At 44.5% G+C, this 23,871-nt stretch overlaps 2 protein-coding genes across 4 annotated transcripts in view; one reads left to right on the top strand and one right to left on the bottom strand.

The window, feature by feature from the left end:
- DBNDD2 (dysbindin domain containing 2) overlaps positions 1–23,871 on the top strand; it is a 35,592-nt gene that overhangs the window by 6,570 nt on the left and 5,151 nt on the right. The gene's annotated exons all lie outside the window — the stretch shown is intronic.
- TP53TG5 (TP53 target 5) lies at positions 1,329–22,794 on the bottom strand. Of its 3 annotated transcripts, none has more exons than XM_058562611.1 (7): positions 22,690–22,794; positions 21,846–21,974; positions 20,251–20,366; positions 4,482–4,556; positions 4,152–4,282; positions 2,109–2,658; positions 1,329–1,394 (listed from the first exon to the last, which is right to left on the bottom strand). In XM_058562611.1, exons 2-6 carry the CDS (start codon positions 21,880–21,882, stop codon positions 2,130–2,132), a joined length of 888 nt encoding a protein of 295 aa, XP_058418594.1. In that variant the 5' UTR covers positions 21,883–21,974; positions 22,690–22,794; the 3' UTR covers positions 1,329–1,394; positions 2,109–2,129. The 3 variants fall into 3 exon arrangements, with proteins under 3 accessions (XP_058418594.1, XP_058418595.1, XP_058418596.1); XM_058562612.1 differs by having other exon boundaries at positions 20,251–20,363; XM_058562613.1 differs by lacking the exon at positions 20,251–20,366.

Raw genomic sequence — 23,871 nt, 5'->3', positions numbered from 1 at the left:
GACTACTCAGGACATGGGCTGGGGTGCAAGCTGAGCAGGAAGACAGCTTGAAAGGGAGGTTACTGGGGTGGAGGTTGCGCGGGAAGTGCCAGGGGCGGAGGGGATGCCGGGTGGATAAGGGGGCGCCGCGCCAGGACGCCGGCCCGCAGGGGAGTTGGGGAGCGCGCCGCGGAGGCACCGGGCCGCCTCACCGAGGCCCAGCAGGGCGCCGCAGAGCAGTCCCGCGCTGGGCCTCGCTCAGCCCGTCCGCGCCGCCCCAAGAGACACGCGTTCCATTTCCTGACGGCGCCGGCCCCACGGATGCGCAGTCACGGTGCTGAGCACCCAGGAGGAGCGGGGTGGGGGGGGGCCAGCGGGCGGGTTCAGGGGCAGCCCCTCCCACACCTCTGTCTCTCTCGCTCTCCCAATCTGGCGATCTCCATCACTGCCCTGGGTCCCTCCGGGGGGTGGTGCTCTGCGCCCCTCAAGGCTCCGCTGCTTTCCCTAGGGCGCCCACTCTGCGCAGCCTGCTCTGGGAAATACGACGGATTGTAGTCTTCATCCGGAGAACGCCCGAGGTCCCAGGTTTTCCTCTTCCTAACTGCATGTTCAGGGCCCTTTGGCTCCTAGGGACCGAGGGTGACCCCGACCGGTTGTGGTTGACCAGGGCTTGGGGTTGGAGGGTGCACGTGCCATGTCACACAGGAGCAGTAGGGACGCAGTGCCAACTCCCCGCCTGACTCGGTGCTTTCCGTGACTCAGGCAGGGGTTCATTTCGAGGCCCAGCTGACACCCATTTATCGACACCTGATGCTGCCCTAATCAGCTCGCAATGCACGTGCATGACGGGCTGCATGCTCCATTGCGCCTTTTTCTTTCCTTCGGAAACTGGAATGGGGAGCAGCCAGCAGACCTAGATTGGAGTACTTGCTCTGCCACTTCCTAGCTATGGGAGCCTGGGCAAGTGACTTCCTGTCTGGACGCCGCGGTGTCCTTGGTTTGCAGGGCCATTGTGAGGCACCTGGCACCAGGAAGCCCCCGACAAATGTTCCCCCTCTGTGACTTCATAGGGTGCATCACTCAGGAGGCTAGCTCGCGGAGGTGGGGGAGGGGTGCAGCTCGCTGGCTTCTTTGCTCTGGCTTCTAGACTGACTTTAGGGCGCTGGGGATGAGGCGGAAGAAGCCTGAAGTCGTGATGCACACTCTCCCTCCCCACTTCCACTGAGGGCCTCTGTCCTCCATCCTTTCCTGCCCCAGACACACGGGCAGAGCGAGCGGTAGTATTCTTCAGTGCCATATGGGAGATTTTATTTGTAGACTTTTTCCGAATTTTCCCGCCCATCCCTCCCTTTCAGATGGTTGAGTGGTCTCCGTCCTCTCCTCACACCTCTGGCTCCCATCCAAGGTCACACCACCTGCGAGCAGAGACCTCCGTGTTAGTTAGGAGCTAAGATCGCCCCCAGGAGGCGCTGCCGTCCAGGGAGAGGGCTCAGGGACCAGGTGCCGCGATGTCTGGCAGGTTGGAGAAGTGGATTTTGTGAAGGGGAGCGTCCCTTTCAGCTGGACCCCCGAACCCATTACTCTCTTCCTTTCTTGGGACCTCAGTTCTCTCATGGAGGGGCTGGAGTATTTTCTTCCTTTTTTGTTTTTCGCTAAGGAACTTTTTGTTCAGGGTAAGTGTTATTTGAAGCATGAATAAATAAACGGAAAGTTGATTTGGTCTAATGGGATGGGATGTGGCCAAGCCCTACCTGACCACTTCTCCTCCTCCACATTTAGAAATCCTGAAACTCTCTTACTCAGACTTCTGTGAGATTCTGAGCTAAAGCACTTGTGGCCCCTCCTGAGGCCTCCAGGCAATGGGATGACCCCCCTCAGAACCCCCACTTCCAATGCCTCTCCTTCCCCAGAGCAACTAGTTGGATCTTGGGAGGACCCAGCCTAGCCACTACCCTCCTTGGTCAATGGCTTGTGGTCTTGGTCAGTGGCTTCCTCCTCTCTGGGCTTTCCTCTCTGAGCATGAAGGTAGGACCTCCCCGCACTGCCAGCCACAGCCCCCAAGACTCTGGATCCTGAGCCCTCTAAGCCTGGGGCCCAGCTCTGGGGCTGGCTTGGGGCCTGCGTCTCACCCTGGCCTGGCAGTGGCGTTGTCACACCCGGTATGGATGGCACATAGGCAGCTCAAGTGACGCAGAGCAGAAACGGGTGCAGCAGCGCTTGACCCAGCGCAGGGTGGATGATCTGCACATCACTCGGGGCCCTGGGAGGTGGACTCGTGTGGGCAGCCCCTCAAACCAGACCCACTGGTTAGCTGCTTCCAGCTGCTTCCCATCCTCCATGGGAGTTCTGTGCAGGTAGGTCTTGAGGAAGACGACTCGGGAGCCCCCAGTGGGTGGCTGCTTCCTCTGGGCTCCAGGGCAAGGGGTCAGGCCATGACTCCTTGATGTCGTTGGGACCTCAGGCTCGACCTGCTCTTCTTTCTGTGGCACTGCTGCAGGTGACTGCTGGGCCTTGTTCTTCTGCCCCACCTCCTCCATGGGCTGTGTCTCCTTAGGAGACGCAGCTTCCTCCTCCTCCTCTATGGACTCTAATTTCTTGGACTCCAGTTTCTTCTTGGAGCACCCAGCCTCCTGGAGCTCTTCATTGTTTTGTTCCACTTTATCGCAGCCATCGTTGTTCCTGGCAGGGAGAAGAATGGCAGTGAGCAGAGCAGGACTAAGGCCCTGGTTCTCTAGCCTGGCCCTGAGACAGGTGCTATGCAGCTAGCTAGAGGAGCCTGTTCAGAAAGCTAGAGAGGGCCTGAAAAGAAACATCTCTACCACCCAGAGGCCTTGTGCCTGGGGCAGGGGATGTGATGAGTATTGGCAGAAGGGATCTGGGAGGTTGGAAAGGTGAAAGGCAATGACATAGGACGCCTAGGAATATATATTATCTGCCTCAGCCACTAAGTTAGGGTTCTGCCTCTAGATTTCAGTTGATGGGGTGAACTAGTCCAGTGTTTTTTTCAAGTTGTGTTCCAAGAAACTTTAGGGTTCTGAGGAGGTATCTCAAATGCCGACCCCCTCCTCGCAAGGATAACAGGATAGGATAACAACCTCCCCTCCCCACACACACACAACTGGAGCTTGGGGACAGATATTTGAAGAGAGGTTCACTGCTTTAAAAAGGATGGAAAACTGTGGGACTAAATGAGCCTGACCCTTCTGGTTCAGTGTTTCCTGACTGCCTGCGTCAGGGAGGCCACCTGAGGGAGGCAGAGTTACCCAGAGGATTAAATGCTGGAAGGAGACTTTCCCAAAGGGTGTCTGTAATAGATTGGGCCCCTTGCAAAGTGGCAGCACTGTCCTAGCTGAGTGCGTGTGAAGAGGGGTGATGCCTTGGACTCACGGTAATGACAATGCTGCTGATGATAATGGCCACCGTTAATTGAGTGCCCACTATGTGGCATGCCCAGGACCCTCACAACAGGTCCTGCAAAGCAGGAGGCAGTGAAGTGGCAGAGCAGCTTGGAGAGCACAGGCTTTTGAGACAGACAAACTGGGATTCAAATTCCCTTCTGCCCCCTTACCATCTGTGCGATTTGGGACAAGAAATTTAACCTCTCAGAGCCTTAGTTTCCTCATCTGTAAAACTGGGATAATTTTGTCTACTTAACAGGATCATTGTGAAGAATAAACTAAATGGGGAAATGCTTGTAAAGTACTTAGCATAGTACCTGGCACTTAGCAGGTACTTAATAAATGTTAGCTTTCTTAACATTCTGATGTGACTTATGAGGAAACTGAGCCTCAGCAAGATGACTGGTCTGCAGGTGAATCTCGAGGTTGTGTTGACTTGAGAGGGGGAGCAGGAGGAGGGGCCCCTCTTGCTCAGTGCCCCAGGTGGTGGCTAGTCCCATAACTGGATGATTATGACCATGCTTATGACCATAGCTCTGGTATCAGGCAGGAATGCTTCAGATCCTAGCTCTGCCACTTATCAGTTCAGTTAACCTGGAGAAGTCACTTTATCTCCTGAGCCTCAGCTCCCTGTTAGTGACATAGGGCCAATAAATACCTTTCTCACAGAGCCTTTGTGAAAATTAGGTTTTCTAAATTCCTTAGCACAGTGCCTGTTCCTAGGAAAGATAGCTCTTGGGTCCCTGCTGGGGGCCATGAGTGGGCCGAGCTCACCCAGAGGAGATCCTGAGGATCTTCGGAACTCTGAGCAGTGAATTCCAACACCTTTTGGCCAGGCTATACAGTTCTTGGATCCGGGGGTTCGAGCTCTTGAGTAGCCTCAAGAGCGACAAGTTTTTTAACACCTGCCAAGGTCAAGAAACCAGAAAAACAGAAGCTTCAGCTTTCCTGGGATAGCCTCCCACACCCCACCTAGACTTTGGCTCAACTCAGCTCAAGGCTTGGCCTGGTGACTCCTTCTGGGTCACTCAGCCTGCCAACCAGGAGCAGCATTACGTGGGAGCTCAGGCTCTCCTACAATGGGACCAAAATGGGGCATCTCACCATTTTAAGTCGGTTCCGCTCAAGTACTTTGCTGACAGGCTGCTGAATCTTGTCCTGTGGTTCCTTATCTTGCATCTGAGAGACAGAGAGAGAAATAGCACTAACACAGGAGGAATGCCCCTGAACACCTCCATTATGCCTCTCCATTTAGCTAAGCATGATTTGACCAACCCTAGACTGGGAATTTTGTCACCTTGGATTGGGAGCAGAAATGGGAAGACCATTCTAAGTCTCCCGACCTCCCTTGCCCTTCACCTCTCCCTTTCTCCCCAGGCTGGAAGGTGTCTGCTCTCGATGTGTTTGGACTCTTTGTTCAGGTCCCGTCTAGGTCCAGTCCCAAGTCCAACCTTGGAAATCACTCTATTCTCGGGCCTCTTCTTTGCCGATGGACTCATGCTGGGGGTGTGAGGCCTCAAAGACAGATGGAGCAAGACTGGTACCCGGCACTGCCTGTGTCCTGCCCCTCTCAGTTCAGCCAGCACTCAGGCTGCGCATCAGGATGCTTGCGCTGGGGCTCCCAGGGAGGGGACCTGTGACATCACTGAAATGTGTTACAGCAGCGGGGCTGGGTCTCCAGGGAACATGTGTGTGGCAGGGGTGGAGGGTGAGGAGGAAACTCCCACCAGTGGAGAAGCCTAGTAGGTACCAGGCAAGGGCATATGTTGTCACCACCTCCCCGTGAGGTAAGAGGATTATTCTCTCTTTTTTAATGAAGAAGCCAAGGTTCAAAGAGGCTAATTTGCTCAAGGCCACATAGCTAGATAATGGTGGAGCTGGAAATCTAAGGGCTAACAGTCAACTCATAAAGCTAGCGGTTCCCCACTCTGCTCATCTGTTCATCCTGGTCACCTATGTTGACTGTGCAGCGGCTACATTCAGGGGCTGTCCTCAGTGCTGGAATAAAAGAAAGTTCTTACCCTCAAGAAATTAACCTTTTAGTGGATGGGAAACAAAACAGTGTGTGCTTGTAAATGTTTAATAATTGGCTCTCTGAAACAAAGGGTGTATAGATGTGTGTGTGTTTATCATAAATTTTACTGATAGAAATCTAAATCTAAATCTAATCTTTGTTATAAATTCCAGATAGCCAGTTAATTCTTACAGAGTACTTTTCTGGAATTTTGCCTAACTCTTGTTAGCCCGCCTGTGGTTGTAAATTGATGAATAAGTGTAGTTCCAACGTGAATGTTGCTATTTTCATTTACATTAAAGAGTAAGAAGAAAGTGAAAAAGTGAAAGAACAAAGATGTTGGAATTCCCTTCATTCATCAATGACACGAGCAACTTATTTGCTGTATTAGATCACAGTTTTCAAATATAGGAAGTCTATTTTCTCAATTTCTTTTTTCACCTTTTTGGTGTGTGTTGCTATTTACAATGTAATGCTATAGATGGGACACATGTTTACATTTAATGTGCATTATTAACATCTCCTTGGGCCGGCCCCATGGCTTGGTGGTTAAGTGCATGCGCTCCGCTACTGGTGGCCTGGGTTCGGATCTCAGGCACGCACCGACGCACCGCTTCTCCGGCCATGCTGAGGCTGCGTCCCACATACAGCAATTAGAAGGATGTGCAACTAGGACGTACAACTATCTACTGAGGCTTTGGGGGGAAAAAAAAAAGGAGGAGGAGTGGCAATAGATGTTAGCTCAGAGCTGGTCTTCCTCAGCAAAAAGAGGAGGATTAGCATGGATGTTAGCTCAGGGCTGATCTTCCTCACAAAAAAAAAATCTCCTCCATTACTTTCTTAAGGCTAGACCAGGGGTCAGCAAATTTCTTCTGTAAAGGGTGAGATGGTGATTGTGTTAGGCTTTGCAGGCCACAGAGTTGCAACTGCTCACTTCTGCTCTTGTAGTGTGAAAGCAGCCAGAGATAATATGTAAGTGAGTGGGCATGGCTGTGTTCCAATAAAACTTTATTTACAAAATTAGTTGATGGGCCACATTTGGCCCATCACCACCCCCTGGTGTATACAGTCAACAAAACAATAAATCAAAACCTGATTTATCATGTTTACTCATTTCTGTGATGTAAATACTCCTACCGATTTTAAGCTACCAATGAATGCAGAATTGAACAGACATGCACAGGAGCATACCATTGTCTACTATATATTTCTACTATATTTCTACAGATGTAAAGACTCTCAAGAACATAGATAATAGTAAAAAGTAGTAAAAAAATAGAAAGTGATGAGTTTGAGCATTTTTCGCCCTTGTTTTTAATATCATTAATTTAATTAAATTTGTATAATTTGATTTTTTTGTGTGTGAGGAAGATCAGCCCTGTGCTAACATCTGCCAATCCTCCTCTTTTTCTTTTTTCTTTTTTTTTTTTTTGCTGAGGAAGACGGGCCCTGGGCTAACATCTGTGCCCATCTTCCTCCACTTTATATGGGACGCCGCCACAGCATGGCTTGCCAAGCAGTGCATTGGTGCGCACCTGGGATCCGAACTGGCGAACCCCGGGCCGCCGCAGCGGAGCACGCGCACTTAACCGCTTGTGCCACCGGGCCGGCCCCTATAATTTGATTTTTAATGATAGCTATGCTTAACAACCAGCCAGCCAAGTTCCTAAAAATGTAATAGGCTTTTGAAAGCCTTATGAGTCAGTTCCAGCACACCACTGTATGTCAGATGGAAATAAGTGTGTTTACTTTACCAAAAGGTAAACAGGGCAGAGGGGACAGGGAGAACGAAGGGGGAAGGTTTGCTACATTAGAAAGGGTAGAATGGGAAAGATTCACCAACAAGATGAGATCTGAGCAGAGACTTGAAGGAGGTGAGGGAAGGGAGAGTGGTGGTGGCAGGAGATGAGGGCAGAGAGGGAGCTGTGGTGAAGGGTTGGGATGGATCATGGGAGACTTTACCGACTCAGCCTGCTCTGAATATTCTGCCTGCCTGGCTGCATCAGAATAATTTGAAGAGGTTGTGAAAAACAACTTTTCAGGCACCATCCCATTCAGTCAGCCAATCTGATATGCAACCAAGTATGGGAACCACTCCACACCACACCACTTCTAGGGCAGAGAGGTGTGCCTGCAGACAGAGGGCTTAGCTCTGCCTTTTAGGGGTGACGACTGAGCCTAGACTGTGGAACAGCTGCTTACATGCTGGGGCCCAGGGAAGAACCTGAGGAGGTGACTCGGGAGGGAAGACACGGAGGACACTCTGTCTCCTCTCTCCCTCCTGTCTACCCCAATACTCCTTGCCTCCTCTGCCTGCTCAGGCATCCTCTCCTTGCCAGCACAGTTTCAGCTCTTATCAGCTGGACTCTACTGGACTCTGCCTGGCGGGCTGCATCAGAATCATCTACACCTGCCACTCAGCCCCCGGGCGCCAAGGGCTGGGGGCTCACTGTGTGTGGGCCCTGAGGACAGCAGCATTATAGGCATAGCATGCCTCCCTGCAAGAAGTCCACAGGCCCAGGGTCTCCCAGGGTACCCCTAGAGTATGGCTCCTCCAGGGCAGGGATTTTTGTCTCTTCTATTCATTGATAAACCCCAGAGCCTAGAATAGTGTCTGCCAGATAATAGGTGCCCAATAAGTATTTTTCGAAAAAGTGAAATAAATAGCATTATTTATAAGGGTCATCCGAGCAGCTGCTGGAACATAGAGGAGCAGCCTGAGGAGGCCAGGGAAGTCTTCATAGAGACAGTGAGGAGGAATGAAGGAGGAGTAGAAGTTGGCCAGGCAAAGGGGTGTGAAGTGGGCAGGGCATTCTCAAAAGAGGGGATTTTAAAAATACAGGTGTGGGAGGGAATTATTGTTGTATGTTGCTGTAGTAGAAAGTAGGGGCCAAGAGTGGCAGTGGCTGAAACTGGAGAATTGAGCAGGACACAGACTGCTCAGGGCTTGACTGCCAGGCTGAGGGCCTCAGAGTTTGTCCTGAGGGTCTAGGGGGCCCTGAAGGGCTCTGGCAATTAAAGCAAGGTGGCTAGACTTGGCGCTGGGAGCCTGGCCCAGCTGCCTCTGCCATTCCGTTCAAGTCCATACTTTTTACTCTCACTTGCTTCCCTCCCTCTGGAAGCTGCACCTGCCTAGGCAGTTCATCCTCACGGGTGCAGGGAGTTCTCCATGGCCAGACTTTGTATCCCAGCAATAGCTCCCAGAGCAGTTTTCCATATTCCATCTTGTTTGGTCCTTCCATTTACACTGGAAAAACCATTGGTGGGGAGAGAGACTTACCCAGTGACACACAGCTGGTAAGTCTTGTGGACTAAATCCAAGGCTCTTGAGTGAGAAACCGCCACTCTTTTTTTTCTTAGTTGGGGTAAAATACACATAACGTAAAATTTACCATCTTAACCATTTTTTTGCATTTTTTTATTGATGTTTTAATAGTTTTTAACATTGTGAAATTTTGGGTTGTACATTTTTGTTTGTCCATCACCATATATACGTCTCCCTTCACCCCTTGTGCCCACCCCCCACCCCCATTGCCCCTGGTAACCACAATATAGTTTTCTCTGTCCATGTGTTGGTTTATATTCTACATATGAGTGAGATCATACAGTGTTTGTCTTTCTCTTTCTGGCTTACTTCCCTTAACATAATACCTTCCAGGCCCATCCATGTTGTTGCAAATGGGACGATTTTGTCTTTTTTTATGGCTAAGTAATATTCCATTGTATATATATACTACATTTTCTTGATCCAATCGTCAGTCAAGGGAGACTTAGGTTGCTTCCACTTCTTGGCTATAGTGAATAATGGTGCAATGAACATAGGGGTGCATAAGTCTCTTTGGAATGTTGATTTCAGGTTCGTTGGATAGATTCCCAGTAGAGGGATGGCTGGATCATAGGGCATCTCTATTTTTAATTCTTTGAGGAATCTCCATACCATTTTCCATAGAGGCTACACCCGTTTGCATTCCCACCAGCTGTGTATGAGGGTTCCTGTTTCTCCACATCCTCTCCAACACTTGTTGTTTTTTGTCTTGGTGATTATAGCCATTCTAACGGGCATGAGGTGATATCTTAGTGTTGTTTTGATTTGCATTTCCCTGATGATTAATGATGTTGAACATCTTTTCATGTGCCTATTGGCCATCTGTATATCTTCTTTGGAGAAGTGTCTGTTCATTTCCTCTGCCCATTTTTTGATCGGGTTGTTTGTTTTTTTGTTGTTCAGTTGTGTGAGTTCTTTACATATTATGGAGATCAACCCCTTGTCAGATGTTTGTTTTGCAAATATTCTCTCCCAGCTGGTGGGTTGTCTGTTCATCTTGATTCTGGTTTCGTTTGTCTTGTAGAAGCTCTTTAATCTGATAAAGTCCCACTTGTTTATTTTTTCTTTAGTTTCCCTAGTCTGGGTAGGCATGTCATCCGAAAAGATTCCTTTATGACCAATGTCAAATAGTGTGTTGCCTATATTTTCTTCTATGAGTTTTATAGTTTCAGGTCTCACCTTCAGGTCTTTGATCCATTTTGAGTTAATTTTTGTGAATGGCGATAGCAGATGGTCCACTTTCATTCTTTTGCATGTGGCTGTCCAGTTTTCCCAACACCATTTATTGAAGAGACTTTCCTTTCTCCATTGTATGTTCTTAGCTCCTTTGTCGAAAATTAGCTGTCCGTATATGTGTGGTTTTATTTCTGGGCTTTCAATTCTGTTCTATTGATCTGTGTGTCTGTTTTTGTACCAGTACCATGCTGTTTTGATTACTATTGCTTTGTAGTATGTTTTGAAGTCAGGGATTGTGATGCCTCCTGCCTTGTTCTTTTTTCTTAGGATTGCTTTAGCTATTCAGGGTCTTTTGTTGCCCCATATGAATTTTAGTATTCTTTTTTCTATTTCCGTGAAGAATGTCATTGGGATTCTGATTGGGATGGCATTGAATCTGTAGATTGCTTTAGGTAATATAGACATTTTAACTATGTTTATTCTTCCAATCCACATGTGTGGGATATCTTTCCATTTCTTTATGTCATCATCGATTTCTTTCAATAATGTCTTGTAGTTCTCATTGTATAGATCTTTCACCTCCTTGGTAAGATTTATTCCTAGGTATTTTATTCTTTTTGATGCAATTGTAAATGGTATTATCTTTTTGAGCTCTCTTTCTGTTAGTTCGTTATTATCATACAGAAATGCAACTGATTTTTGTAGACTGATTTTGTACCCTGCAACTTTGCTGTAGTTGTTGATTATTTGTAATAGTTTTCCAATGGATTCTTTAGGGTTTTCTATATATAAAATCATGTCATCTGCAAATAGTGAGAGTTTCACTTCTTCGTTAACTATTTGGATTCCTTTTATTCCTTTTTCTTGCCTAATTGCTCTGGCCAAAACCTCCAGTACTATGTTGAACAGGAGTGGTGAGAGTGGGCAGCCCTGCCTCGTTCCTGTTCTCAGAGGAATGGCTTTCAGTCTTTCCCTGTTGAATATGATGTTGGCTGTGGGTTTGTCATAAATAGCCTTTATTATGTTGAGGTACTTTCCTTCTATTCCCATTTTGTTGAGAGTTTTTATCATAAATGGATGTTGTATCTTGTCAAATGCCTTCTCTGCATCTATTGAGATGACCATGTGGTTTTTTGTCTTTGTTTTGTTGATGTGATGTATCACGTTGATTGATTTGCGGATATTGAACCATCCCTGTGTCCCTGATATAAATCCCACTTGATCATGGTGTATGATCTTTTTAATGTATTGCTGTATTTGGTTTGCCAATATTTTGTTGAGGATTTTTGCATCTAGGTTCATCAGCGATATTGGCCTGTAATTTTCCTTCTTTGTATTGTCTTTGTCTGGCTTTGGTATCAAGGTGATGTTGTCTTCGTAGAATGATTTAGGAAGTGTTCCATCTTCCTCTATTTTTCGGAATAGTTTGAGAAGGATGGGTATTAAATCTTCTTTGAATGTTTTTTAACCATTTTTAAGTGTATAGGTCAGTAGTGTTAAGTACATTCATATGGTGTGCAACCATCACCACCATCCATCTCCAGAACTCTTTTCATCTTGTAAAACTGAAACTCTATACTCATTAAACAACTCTCCATTTCCCCCTCCTTCAGCCCCTGGCAACCACCCTTCTCCTTTCTGTCTCTATGAATTTGACTGCTCTTTTTTTTTTTTTTTGTGAAGAAGATTAGCCCTGAGCTAACATCTGTCACCAGTCCTCCTCTTTTTGCTGAGGAAGACTGGCCCCGGGCTAACATCCGTGCCCATCTTCCTCCACTTTATATGGGACGCCGGCACAGCATGGCTTGACAAGCAGTGCATTGGTGCGTGCCTGGGATCCGAACCTGTGAACCCTGGGCTGCCTCAGCAGAGCACACACACTTAACCGCTACGCTACTGGGCTGGCCCCCTTGACTGCTCTAAGTAGGATCATACAATATTTGTCTTTTGTGACTGGCTTATTTCACTTAGCATAATATCCTCAAGGTTCATCCATGTTATAGCATGTGTCAGAATTTCCTTCCTTTTTAAGGCTGAATAACATCTATTGTACGTATATAGCATATTTTTTAATCCATCCATCCATCCATCAGTGGGCACTTGGGTTGCTTCCACCTTTTTAGCTATTGTGAATAATGTTGCTATGAACATGGGTGTACAAATATCTCTTCAAGACCCTGCTTTAAATTCTTTTGGGTACATAGCCACAAGTAGAATTGCTGGACCATATGGTAATTCTGTTTTTATTTTTTTGAGGAACCACCATACTGTTTTCTACAATGGCTGCACCATTTTACCTTTCCACCAACAGTGCACAAGAGTTCCAGTTTCTCCACACCCTCACTAACACTTGTTATTTTCTTTTTTGATAGTAGCCATCCTAATGGGTGTGAGATTCCACTCTTTTGTTTTGTTTTGTTTCCTCTCATTTTGTACTTTAGTTTCTTTAAAGTCAAGTTTATTGGGGTAAAATTCACCCTTTTTAGTGTACTTCTATGAGTTTTGACAAGTGCATACTATTGTATAACCACCACAATCAATATATAGAATGGTTTCATAATCCCCCTAAGTTCCCTCATCCACTGTCTTTGTAGTTAACCCCTTCTTCCACTCCTGGCTCTGGCAACAACTGATGTGTTTTCAGTCCCTGTAGCTTTGCCTTTTCCAGAACATCATATAAATGGAATCCTACGGTATGTAGTCTTTTGAATCTAGAATTTCATCACTTAACACAATGCATCTGAGATTTGCACATGTTGGGTGTATCAGTAGTTTGTTACTTTTCATTGCTGAGTAATATTTCATTGAACAAATATGCCACTGTTTGTTATCTAATCATTAAAGGACATCTGGGCTAGCTTCTGGATTTTGGTGGTTATGAATAAAGTTACTAAAAGCATTTGTGTACAGGTTTTTGTGGGAATATACTTTTTTTTTTGTGAGGAAGATTAGCCCTGAACTAACATCCGATGCCAATCCTCCTCTTTTTGCTGAGGAAGATCGGCCCTGGGCTAACATCTGTGCCCAACTTCCTCTACTTTATATGGGACGCCACCACAGCATGGCTTGACAGGTAGTGCATCGGTGCGCACCCGGGATCCGAACCTGTGAACCCTGGGCCGCTGAAGCGGAGCATGCACACTTAACTGCTACACCACCGGGCCAGCCCCCGGGAATATACGTTTTTATTTCACTTGGGTCAATACCTAGGAGTGGGACTATAGGATCATATAATAATTGCATGTTTAACTTTATAAGAAACTTCCAAACAGTTTCCCAAAGTAACTGTTCCATTTTATATTCCCACCGACAATGCGTGAGAGGTCTACTTGCTCCACATCCTCAGCAGCACTTGGTATTATTAGGTTGGTTTTTTTAAGCCATTCTAGTAGGTATGTAGTGGTATTTTACAGTAGTGTTAATCTACATTTCCCTAATGTACCTTTAATTTCCTTTTCTTGTCTTATTGTGCTGGCTGGGACTTCCAGTACCATGTGGAATAGAAGTGATGAGTACAGACATCCTTGCCTGTTCTTGATCCTAAGGGGAAATCATCTTACCTTTCAGCATCTTGAATCTGTAGGTTTAGGTCTTCATCAAATTTGGGAAAATTTCAGCCATTATTTTTTTGAATGTTTTTCAGCTCCGCCTCTTTTTCTTCTCTACCTGGGATTCCAGTAACACAAATGTTAAATCTTTTATTATTGTCTCACAGGTTTCTCAGGCTTTGTTTTTTCTTTTTCAATCTAATTTTCTCTGTTTTTCAGATTGGGTAATTTCTACTATTCTATCTTCAAATTCACCAATCCTTTCATATGTTATCTCAGTCAGTCTTCTATTGAACCTATCCAGTGAGCTTTTTTTTTTAAATTTTGGTTTCTGTATTAGTTTCCTAGGCTGCTGTAACAAATTACCACCAACTTGATAACTTAAAACAACAGAAATTTATTTTTTGCACAGTACTGGAGGCCAAGAATCCAAAAATTGAGGTGTTGGTTCCTTCTGAAGGCTCCGAGGGAGAATCTGTTCCATGCCTCTCTCCTAGCTTCTGGTGACTGCCAGCAATCCTTGGCATTCCTTGGCCTGTAGACTTATCATTCTGATATTTGCCTCCATCTGCACATGGTGTTCTCTTCTGTGTATTTTTCTATGTTTTCACATAGTCTTCTTATAAGGATACCGGTTATTGTATTTGGTACCCACCCTAATCCAGTATGACCTCATCTTAACTAATTACATCTGCAAAGACACTATTTCCAAATAAGGTCACATTCTGTGGTACTGGGTAGACATGAATTTTTGGAGGACACTATTCAACCCAGTACAGTTACTTTTTCTTCAGTTCTAAGATTTCTATTTGGTTCTTCTTTAAATCTTCTATTTTTTTCCTGAGATTTTTAATTTTTTCATTTATTTCAAGAATATTTTTAATTAGTTGCTGAAGCATTTTTATAATGACTGTTTTAAAATCCTTATCAGATAATTCCAACATCATTATGATCCTTTGGCATCTGTTGATTGTATTTTCTTGTCCAAGTTGAAATTTTCCTGGGTCTTGGTATGCTGAGTTATTTTCATTTATAACCTGGACATTTCAGAAATTATGTTATGAGACTCTGGATCTCATTTAATTCTCTGTTTTAGTAGGCCTCTGCTGACCTGGGCCAGTGAGAGAGGGGACACCAAGTCTTTATCACCAGGTGGGAGTGAAAGTGCAGGCTTCTCACATGGCCCGCACTGACACCAGCCCGTAGGGGAAGGGAACGGTTGCTTCATTACTTCTGGGCAGTGATGAAGCCCAGGTTCCCCACTCAGCCTCCTCTAACACCGCCCAGAGGTGAGGGGGAGAGGTGCCTTGTTACCATAAGACAAATATTAAAGTCTAGGCTTTCCCCTCTGCCTTTGCTCATGGAGGTTGGGAGAGAGGTTTTGCTGGAGTGGGGCATTTATTGTCAAAAGATTTTTGTCTTGGGCTGGCCCGGTGGCGTAGCAGTTAAGTTCATGCGCTCCGCTTCGGCGGCCTGGGGTTCGCTGGTTCGGACCCCGGGCACGGACCGACGCACAGCTTGTCAAGCCATACTGTGGCGGTGTCCCATATAAAGTGGAGGAAGATGGGCACGGATGTTAGCCCAGGGCCAATCTTCCTCAGCAAAAAGAGGAAGATTGGCATTGGATGTTAGGTCAGGGCTAATCTTCCTCACACCCCCCCCCAAAAGATTTCTGTCTTGCTAGGGTGCTCCTTTCCCAGTCCTCTGAAAAGAGAGAACAGGCTTTTATGGGGGCAATTTTTGTCTATGCCTGTTTGGTATTTCCAGGTTGCAGGCTTCTTCAGCACCCTAGCAAAAAGAGAACCAAGGGACTCACTGCTGTATCATTTGAGTACTGAGGTTCCTGCTTGGTCTGCCTTTTTATGTTTGTTTTGTATATAATGTCCAGCATTTTCAGCTGTACTTAGTGGAAGGGATAGAGAGGAATGCATCTACTCCATCTTGTTCAGAACTGGAGACCCTCTTTTTTTTTTTTTTTTCTTTTGCAGTTTTTTTTTTTTTATTGATGTTTTAATGGTTTCTAACATTGTGAAATTTTGGGTTGTACATTTTTGTTTGTCCATCACCACATATATGACTCCCTTCACCCCTTGTGCCCACCCCCCACCCCCACTGCCCTGGTAACCACAGTCCAGTTTTCTCTGTCCATGTGTTGGTTTATATTCCACATATGAGTGAGATCATACAGTGTTTGTCTTTCTCTTTCTGGCTTATTTCACTTAACATAATACGCTCCAGGCCCATCCATGTTGTTGCAAATGGGACGATTTTGTCTTTTTTTATGGCTGAGTAGTATTCCATTGTATATATATATATATACCACATTTTCTTAATCCAATCGTCAGTCGAGGGACACTTCCACTTCTTGGCTATGGTGAATAATGCTGCAATGAACATAGGGGTGCATAAGCCTCTTTGGATTGTTGATTTCAGGTGCCTTGGATAGATTCCCAGTAGTGGGATGGCTGGATCATAGGGCATGGAGACCCTCTTCTTATTTTTTACTCTCTTTATCCCTATAAGTCCAAGCTGGAGATGTTTCTGGATATGTAATCCTTTTAAGAACTTGTGGATCACTCTGAATCTTATTCTACTCTATTAGACAAAAACCATGTCCACAGTTTCTTTGAGATCAACCCTTCTCTACACTAGGCTTCTGCTGAAATGGCTAAGGGACAATACCTTTAAGCTTTCTAGAATCCCTATTGTTTGATTCACAGCATCTGTGAGGCACACCTATAATTTCTTTAGAGGTCTTTTATCCGACTGAATAGTACTCTGAGGCATTCCCTTAAATCTTTCTGAGATGTAAACAAAAGATTTTATAGGCACATTCTCAGTTTCATTTTTGGACCATATTTTTCTGGCAATGCCCTGGATTTGAGCTCTGCTAGGAAACCATTTCTTTTTTCTTTTCCTTTTTTTTTTTTTTTTGGTGAGGAAGGTTAGCCCTGAGCTAACATCTGTTGCCAATCCTCCTCTTTTTGCTGAGGAAGATTGGCCCTGGGTTAACATCCATGCCCATCTTCCTCTACTTTATATGTGGGGCACCACCACAGCATGGCTTGATAAGTGGTGTGTAGGTCCACAGCCAGGATCTGAACCTGCGAACAACGGGCTGCCAAAGCGTAGCATGCAAACTTAACCACTACACCACCAGGCCGGCCCCTAGGAAACTATTTCTTATTTTACCATCACTTGCCATTTGGAGAGGCTGAGAATTTTCTACCATGAATTCTTGGCTCCTTCATATTTAACAGTCCTTCCTTTTGGTTCAGGGTTTCTCAACCTCAGCACTATTGACATTTTGAGCAGGATAATTCTTTGATGTGGGGGGAAGAGGTGGTGGTGAGAGGGGTTTGTCTTGAGCATTGTAGGATATTTAGCAGCATCCCTGGCCTCTACTAAATAGATGCCAGCAGTAGCCTCTCCAGTTTTGACAACCAAAAATGTCTCCAGACTTTGCCAAATGGCCCCCTGGAGGCAACATCAAGTCACTTGAGAACTGCTGCTTTAGTTTCTCTCTTCTCTTGCATTTTACTGTAAGGGGTAGGAAGATACCACTTCAACACTTGACTTGGAAATATCCTTAGCTAGATCACCAAATTCATTAGGCACATTTTCTGCTTTCCACTTTACTACAGGCAACAGGGTTGCTAAACTTTGCGCCCCAACATAACAAGAATTCCTCTTCCTCCAGCCTCTGATAATATTCACCTCACTTTCTTTTATGCCCTGACTGCAGCCTTATCAAAGGCCTGAGGCTTCCATTAACAACTTTTTCAAGGCACTTTAGGCTTTCACTACTCTTCTCAAAGTCTACGGCCCAGTTCTGGCTCAGTTCTAACGCCGCTCTCATGTTAGAGCTGTTACAGCAACACTCTACCCCAGTACCAAAATCTCTATATGATATCTATTGCTGCATTGCAAATTATCCCCAAATTTAGCAGTTTACAACAAGAAGTATTTATTATCTCAAACCTCAAAGGTTTTGAGCATCAGGAATCCAGGAATGCTCTAGATGAGTGGTTCTGCCTCAGTCTTATGAGATTGCAGTCAAGCCGCCGACCAGGGCTGGAGTCATCTCCAGGCTCTACTAGGGCCAGGGCGTCTATTTCCCTGCTCTTGCATGTGACTGCTGGCAGGCCTCTCTTCTTTGGCTGTTGGCTGGAATCTTCAGTTCCTTGCCACGTGGGCCTCTCTGTAGGGCTGTTGACAACATAATAGCTTGCTTCCCCCAGAGTGCATGATCCTACCAATAGAGAACACACACCCAAGATGGAAGCTGCGGTCCTGTTTTTTTTAATCCTAATTTTGGAAGCGATATACCATCATTTCTGCCATGTCTTATTGGTCACATAGAGTAACCTTGATAGAGCGTAGGAGAGTTCTACACAAAAGTATGAACAAACAGAAGGCAAGGAACATTGGGAGGTAGGTGGCTGGCTGCTGCATTTCAATTTTATTCAATTCAAGCTTTTTTTATAATTTCCTTTTGGACTTCATCTTTGACTCATGGGTTATTTTGAAGCGTTGTTTTTTTTTTTTTAATTTTATTTATTTATTTTTTTTTCCCCCAAAGCCCCAGTAGATAGTTGTATGTCATAGCTGCAAGTCCTTCTAGCTGCCGTATGTGGGACGCGGCCTCAGCATGGCCGGAGAAGTAGTGAGTCGGTGCGCGCCCGGGATCCGAACCCGGGCTGCCAGCAGCGGAGTGCGCGCACTTAACCGCTAAGCCATGGGGCCGGCCCTGAAGCGTTGTATTTTTATTTCCAAGTATTTGGGTGTTTTCCAGATATCTTTCTGTTATTATTAGTATTTTAATTCTTTTATAGTCATAAAACATATTTTGTATGATTTTAATTCTTTTCAATTTGCTGAGGTTTGTTTTATGGCCCAGAATATGATGTATTTTTTTGTGTGTGTGTGAGGAAGATCAGTCCTGAGCTAACATCCATGCCAATCCTCCTCTTTTTTGCTGAGGAAGACTGGCCCTGGGCTAACATCTGTGCCCATCTTCCTCCACTTTATGTGGGATGCCGCCACAGCATGGCCTGACAAGGAATGCATCGGTGTGCACCCAGGATCTGAACCCGGGCCACCAGCAGTGGAGAGCCTGCACTTAACCGCTACACCACAGGGCCGGCCCCCGAATATGATGTATCTTGGTGAATGTTTTATGTGCAGTTGAAAAGAATGCTTATTCTGCTGTTGTTGGGACAAGTGTTATAAAAATGTCAATCAGAAGAAGTTAGCCCATCATGTTCAGGTGTTCTATAGCCTTCGTTTTTTCCTACTTGTTTTATTGATTACTGAGAGAGAAGCGTTGACTTCTCTAACTGTAATATAGACTTTTCTCTTTCTTACTTTAGATCTATTGTTTTTTTTTTGAGAAAGATTGGCCCTGTGCTAACATCTGTTGCCGATCTTCCTCTTTTTTTTTCTTTTTTTCCTCTCCAAAGCCCCAGTACATAGTTGTGTATCACAGTTGTAGAGTTGTAGCTCTTCTATATGGGATGCTGCCTCAGCATGGCTTGATGAGTGGTGAGTAGGTCCGCGCCCAGGATCCAAACCAGGGAACCCCAGGCCACCAAAGCAGAACGTGCAAACTTAACTGCTACGCCACCAGGCCGGCTCCAGATCTATTGGTTTTTACCTCGTATTTCTGAAGCTCTGTTATTAGATGTATACACATTTATGGTTAAGTCTTCTTGGTGAATTGAACCTTTTATTGTTATATAAAATCCCTTTTCATCATTGCTAATAGTCCTTTTGAAGTCTACTTTGATATTAATACTGCCTCTCCAATTTGCTTTGATTATTATTTGTATGGTGTATCTTGTTCCATCCATTTACTTTTAACCCATATATTTTTTTATAGTTAAACTGGGTTTCTTGTAGACAGTGTATTATTGCCTTTTGCTTTTTTCCCCAATCTACTGGTCTGTCTTTTAATTGGTTGTCTTTCATTGATACATTAAATTGGATTCAAATCTTCCATCTTGCTATTTGTTTTCTATTTTTCCATCTGTGCTTTTTCTTGGTTTTCCTCTCTTTCTTCCTTACTTTGGATTAATTATGTTTTCTCAGGGAAAAACCTCAACCTATTGGGCACCAAAAGTAGACAGTAAGACTTATGCATCTGATGGAGACAGTTTATTACTCATAGCACCCCAAGCAACAGGAACACCAGTGTGGCGCTAAATCCAACAAGTGATACACTGTCCCAGAGGCACAGTACACACACGGTGGGTATGTGCTGTGGCTGAGGAACCGAGCCCCAGCACTTTCACAGCAAGCAGTAAGCAAGCCTGCCTTTGTCTGAGAAAGTCATGATCTCATCTCTCAAAATTGCCAGTTGTAGTAACAGTCTTGAGCAAGGGCCCCAGTGAAAGAGAATTCAGACCCCTGCAATCTTAATATACTCAACAAGCCATGTTGAGCACAAAGAGGGCCAGGGAGGATGCCTCCCAATATTTTTATGATTCCATTTTATCTCCACTACTGGCTTGTTATTTATACCCCTTTTAAAAATTTTTTTAGTGGTTGCCCTTGCATTTACAATATATACCTTCAATTAATCACAATCTTCAAATAATATTATACCGCTTTTTATACAGCAGAAGGACCCTTTAACAGTATATTTCCAATTCCTCATCCCATCATTTTACTATTGTTATCATCATACATTTTACTAGTATATGTGCTATATACCCACAAAGTATTGCTACTCTTTTGCCTTAGACAGTCAATTAATTATCTTTTAAGGTGATTAAAAACATTAAAAACAGAAAAATGTTTTATATTTACCTTTTTCTTTCCATTTCCAGAGATCTTCATTTCTTTAGGTAGATCCAGGTTTCTCTCTGGTATGGTATTCTTTCTGCCTCCAGAACTTCCTTTCCATTTCTTGTGGTGCTGATCTGCTGGGAAGGAATTTTCTGTTTTTGTTCATCTGAAACAAAGTGTTTGAATCTCTTTCATGTTTGGAGGATATTTATGCTGGGTATAGAATTCTGTGTTGACAGTTTTTTTCTTTCAGCATTGAAAGATATCACTCTATTATCTTCAGGTCATATAACTTAATCTCTAACGAGAAGTCTGCTGTAACTTATATCTTTGTTCCTCTGTAGACAGTGTGTCTTTTTCCTCCATGTGTCTTCAAGATTTTCTCTTTATCTTTGGTTTTCAACAGTTTGAATATGATAGATCATATTTTTTGTTTGTGTGTGTGCTTACATGTGTGTCTGTGTGCTTGTGTATTGGTATTTAATGTTTTTTGGATTCTGTGAGTTTTATGGCTCTGTGGTTCTTTCATTATTTTTGGAAAATTATTGGCCATTATTTCTACAACTATACGTGTGTGTGTTTCTAGCTCTATCTCTTCTCCTTCTGGGATTCAAATTACACATATGTTAGCTTTGGATCTTCTGGTTTTTTGTTTCACTCTTTTTTCTCTTTCTGTTTCAGTTTGAGTAGTCTCTGTTGACCTATCTTCAAGTTTACTGATTCTTTCCTCAGCTGTGTTGAGTTTACTGATGTGCCTGCCAAAGGATTCTTCATCTCTGTTACATGTTTTTTAAATTTCTACCATTTTCCATATGACTCTTTTTATAGTCTCCATCTCTCTGCTAAAATTGCCCTTCTGTTTATGCATGTTGTCCATATTTTCCAACAGAGCCTTTCACATATTGTTATAGTTGTTTTATTTTTTTATTTTTTTGTGAGTAAGATCAGCCCTGAGCTAACATCCGTGCTAATCCTTCTCTTTTTGCTGAGGAAGACCGGCTCTGAGCTAACATCTATTGCCAATCCTCCTCCTTTTTTTTTTTTTCCCCAAAGCCCCAGTAGATAGTTGTATGTCATAGTTGCCCATCCTTCTAGTTGCTGTATGTAGGACGCGGCCTCAGCATGGCCAGAGAAGTGGTGTGTTGGTGCGCACCCAGGATCCGAACCTGGGCCGCCAGTAGCGGAGCGCGTGCACCCAACTGCTAAGCCACCAGGCTGGCCCTGTTATAGTTGTTTCAAATTATCTGTCAGATAACTCCAGAGAGTTATCTGAGTCTTGAGTCTAGTTCTGTTAATTCCTTTGTTTATTGACAAAAGGGTTTTGTTTTTTGGTTTTTGTTTTATTAAGTTGCTTTTTGTGTGTGTGTTGTAATTTTTGATTGACTTCTGGACATAATGTGTAGAACAGTAAAAACCGTGGTCAATATTATTTATGCCTGGAAATTGTCATATCTCTTCTTTTCTCAAGCTGTTAGTGTGGAGGATTGAGTCCCTCTTGTCAGGAGTTGAACTAGGTTTGGGTTTTGTTGTGACTCTCACAGATTCTATACTCTCATGCTAGCCACACTGGGCATTTAGCTGAAATAAAATAAAAACTGAAGCTGAACTCTTCTTACCTGCTTCCATGGAGACCTCGTCTCCTTCCCCCTTCATAAATGTGCCAGTGCCTGCATCCCACTTCTTCCTGGAGGCTCCTGTTCTTCTTTGGAATTCAGGTTAATTGGTTGCTCTTCAACCTCAGCTCTCTAATGGGTTTGACAAAAGTTATAATTTATAGATTACCTAACAATTTCTTTAAATTGTTATTACTGTGGTAATGATGCTATTCCCAGCGTTCTGCATCCTAGATGGAAGCCAGAAGTCTAAGCCGTCTACTTTTTCACTGCTTCTTTCAACTCCTTTTGCCATCCACTCCTGGGTCTGCTGCCTGGGTCTTTCTCTTGGCTGACACCCTTCTAGCTTAGCCCCCTGAATTATTTCTAGCTTAGATGCTTCTTCTCTCTCCACCCCTTCACGTGGCAAATATCTGGCAAAGAGAAGGGACAGAGGTTCCTGATCTGTCACCATCTTGAGGACAGCTCAGAAAAATCTATGGAGTCCTGTTCCCAAGGATAAGCCTGAAAGGGGGGAGGTGACATTGGGAGCTGAGCTCTCACCTACTGTACTCCTGACTTAGCCTCATTCCTCTGTGCCAGGAAATGGGACCAAGTATCTACTCTATCTGTTAATGAGGAATAAGAATCAAACTGACCAAAATGTTTCTTAGAAGATTAAAACTGCAACAGGATAAAAGAGGAACAGGCTGGGAGTAGTGGTTACAAACACAGTGTCTGGAAGCAGCCTACCTGGCTTCGAATTCCAGTCCCATCCCTTACTCGCTGTATGGCCTTGGACAAGTCCCTTCACCTCTCTGTATCTCAGTTTCTGTATCTGTAAAATGGAAATAATAGTAGTACTTACCTCACAGGATTGTTAAGAGGATTAAAAGAGTTGGGCCGGCCCCGTGGCTTAGTGGTTAAGTGCGCACGCTCCGCTGCTGGCGGCCCGGGTTGGGATCCCGGGTGCACACCGCTTCTCCGGCCATGCTGAGGCCGTGTCCCACGTACAGCAACTAGAAGGATGTACAGCTATGACATACAACTATCTACTGGGGCTTTGGGGGAAAAATAAATAAATAAATAAATAAATAAATAAAAAGAGTTAATATATACAAAGCATTTATAATACCAACAGGTACATAATAAGCTATGTAGAAGTATTAACTATTAGGGTGTACTTCCTATAATTTCAGAAATTTGTGGAAGGAAGCAGTTTCCTCCTTTTCTCAGAATGTATTTGTATAATCAAAACAGCTAATATTTATCGAACTTCTTCCAAGTGCCGAAAACTTGTACTAAGCGTTTTATATGAATTATCTCATTAGAGGTAGGGAGTCATTATTCCTATCTAATAGGCAAGGAATTCAAGGATCACAGAAGTTAAGTGTTTACACAGCTGCCTGGATGCAAAGCTAAGTTCGCAACCCAAGAGGGTCTGACTGCCATCCTGTGCTCTTACCCACTGCACTTGTTCCCTCCCACAAACTAGTTTCCTTGCTCGTAAAATAGTAGGAAAGCTGCTTACTGTATTTTTTTCACAGGGGTGTTTTGAGATCCCAATAACAAGAGCAGAGGCAGTGCTTTAGGTATTTCCCCTGACAGGGAAACCTGAATGTGTCTGGATTATTCATCCCTCCATCCCTTGGCACGTGCCCTTCCCCCTCTTCTCTGCTTGTTGATCTCAGTTCCTCTGGACTCAGCTCAGGCATCAGCGCCTAGATTCTATTCTAACAATGGAGAGATTTAAGCAGGGGGTGGCACATCAGACTTGCGTTTTGAACTGACGACTGCCTGCTGTGTGGGGACTGGAATGTAGCAGGGCCAGAGTGAGTACAGGAAAACCAGATAGAAGGCTACTCCTCTAGGAGCCAAGGGAGAAATGGTGGAGGAAACAGGAATGGTGTATTGGAAAGATATTTAGGAAAGAAAAGCAACAGGAAATGGAGGTGTATTTTTTTTTTTTTTGAGGAAGATTGAACCTGAGCAAACATCTGTTGCCAATCTTCCTCTTTTTCTTTTTTCTCCCCAAAGCCCCAGTACATAG

This window comes from Diceros bicornis, chromosome 19 (genome assembly GCF_020826845.1).
Source record: "Diceros bicornis minor isolate mBicDic1 chromosome 19, mDicBic1.mat.cur, whole genome shotgun sequence".
Classification (NCBI taxonomy): Eukaryota; Metazoa; Chordata; class Mammalia; order Perissodactyla; family Rhinocerotidae; genus Diceros; species Diceros bicornis.
This window is presented reverse-complemented; position numbering and strand designations above follow the sequence as displayed.